We start from the raw sequence: 2196 nt of genomic DNA, 5'->3' as shown, positions 1-2196 counted from the left end.
ATACATTTTTACAACCTATGGGGCTTAAAACACGAGGATCCGAAGAATCAAAGTACCATCCAAGCTCGACCACAGCGTATCCGTCACCATGAAACTTTTCTGGCTCTGTAACATTCAAACTCGAATACTTCTTGCTTGTCAAAAAAGCAACTTTGCATCCTCCTTCTGTTGTGTTTCTATCTTCAGGGATCTCTATATTGACTCCAATTACTTGTAGCTCCCCTTCAGGTATCCTCGTCTGACAACATTTATTACCATTGCAGGCTTCGTTTCTTGTTCTTTGGCTGCTGCTACTATTTCCCTTGTTACAGCTTGACTCGCAACCGATGATCTGCGATTTGACATCCGTCATAACGGCCTTAACGTTGCAACCAACAGCCATGAGGAGGTTCTTGTCAGTGAGAAAATAGGGGCTGCCATGGCCGGCAACGTTTAAAGGCGGCGATGTAAGCGGCTGGGATGCTTCGGTAGAACAACCGGAGGAAGTCACGGGACCTTTGATGTGAACAACTCCGTTAGAGTAGTTCTCAGTAGCATCTGGAAGAGACAAGTTTACTAATTCTCTGTTGATCCTTGAGAGAAACGGAACAGAGTTCTTACAGACAACCTCATACCACGGGTTTAGATAGCAATCTTTAGCACCGATACCGAACGGGAAAGGAATTGACATGCCTCCGCAGAATCTGTTACACAGATCTGGAGGTTTTCTTGCCGATGAGACGCCATTGATGAACAGAGATAGTAGGACAGAGATCACTAGTAAAATACAGAGGAGGTTGTGAGTCTCTGTCTTCATTACTGATGTTGTTCTTGTTCGTAGTCGTTCTAACCCTTTGAGTCTTCTAATGTCGTGTAATGAAAAGCTAAAACAAAAAGCAAGACTGGCATAGTTTGACGAGAATTTCAGATGCGATAAGAAGATGGATCATGCGTGAACAAAGATGCAAAAGAATGTTGACCAAAATTACTCTAAGTTTACAAAGTCAACGTATTTCATGAGCACTCGAATGTTAATGGCGATGATGTTGACTCTCTTGGTTATTCATGTCTATGGCCAATAATATAAGGACAGCTGGACGAAGACTTCAGCTTAAAAAAAGTCAGGAGATGAATGGCGACGACCAGTCCAACTTCCAAGTAATCTGACGTGGACAAGTTTTTTTTTTAGCAACTGACGTGGACAAGTTTGGGTCTTACTTGTTTTGTAAGAAATAAAAAAATTGGACGTGAAAAGAGTACAGTAACTCGCCACTAATCGTCCAGTCTTCATCTATACTAGTTTAACGTTCTAATTAAAGAATAATCTCATCTCCAATGTCATCTTCTTAGTTCTTATTTGCAAACCCTAAATTTTGAAGAGAACATATATATAGGTTTTGGAGCTTCTTACACTTTTTTTTTTGTTTAGAGCTTCTTACACTTATAAACATGCTTTATATATATAAATCCTACTAGCAAACGGATTGAACACTAGTTTTCAAAATATACATATATGTTCCAGCAAAGTCTTACATAGGCAGTTCAAGAATCATCTTTTACGTTGATTTCCAAGAGTTGATCCTCCTCTTCGTCTTCGATTATTTCCGTGTGGACATCTATATCTTCGGGCGATGAACGGATCCTCTCTAGCTCTATTGAAACCTCTCTCATGTTTGGCCGTTTCTTCCCTTTCCGGTTAAGACATTTTCGGGCGAGTTTTGCTACCGCCATTATTTGATCCAGCTTGCTTTCGTCTTTGATCCTAATATCAATTATGTCAACAGCTCTGTTCTCTTTCATTGCCTCGAGGAAATCACTTGCCAAACCTCTGCCTTCTTCAGACCGGACACGTGACATTGGTTTTTCTCCCGTTATTAGCTCCACCAACACAACCCCAAAACTATAAACATCGCTTTTGTGAGTGTATTGGCTCGACATGAAGTACTCTGGATCCATGTAACCAAATGTTCCCGCAACTAATGTTGTCAAGTGAGTTTGATCAATAGTTATGGATCTTGAAGTTCCGAAATCAGACACCTTTGCTCTGTATTTCTCATCCAGTAGTATATTAGTAGTCTTGACATCTCTGTGGAATATTGGGAAAGATGCAGCTGAGTGCATGTATGTAAGAGCTCCTGCCGTCTCTATGGCTATGCGAAGCCGTACTTCCCAAGTCATCGTGTAATCATCAAATTCATCATGAAGCCGTTTGTACAA

General features: G+C 40.8%; 2 protein-coding genes across 3 annotated transcripts in view; both read right to left on the bottom strand.

The window, feature by feature from the left end:
* LOC104755933 (wall-associated receptor kinase-like 4) overlaps positions 1–1134 on the bottom strand; it is a 3552-nt gene extending 2418 nt beyond the window's left edge. The window contains exon 1 of one of the 2 annotated variants that reach the window (XM_010478420.2): positions 365–1134. In XM_010478420.2, the coding sequence (XP_010476722.1) occupies positions 365–796 (432 nt within the window). In that variant the 5' untranslated portion in view covers positions 797–1134. Of the gene's footprint in view, positions 1–15 lie in introns of both variants that reach the window. The other variant, XM_010478418.2, reaches the window with a different exon arrangement.
* Positions 1418–2182, bottom strand: LOC104755934 (wall-associated receptor kinase-like 1). The gene has a single exon (XM_010478421.1). The coding sequence runs from the start codon at positions 2155–2157 to the stop codon at positions 1522–1524; it is 636 nt and encodes a 211-aa protein (XP_010476723.1). The 5' UTR covers positions 2158–2182; the 3' UTR covers positions 1418–1521.

Source organism: Camelina sativa, chromosome 17, assembly GCF_000633955.1.
Source record: "Camelina sativa cultivar DH55 chromosome 17, Cs, whole genome shotgun sequence".
In the NCBI taxonomy this organism is placed as follows: domain Eukaryota; kingdom Viridiplantae; phylum Streptophyta; class Magnoliopsida; order Brassicales; family Brassicaceae; genus Camelina; species Camelina sativa.
This window is presented reverse-complemented; position numbering and strand designations above follow the sequence as displayed.

Excerpts from the sequence above, each read along its gene's own strand:
- LOC104755934 (XM_010478421.1), bottom strand. The coding sequence starts at position 2,157 with ATGACTTGGGAAGTACGGCTTCGCATAGCCATAGAGACGGCAGGAGCT.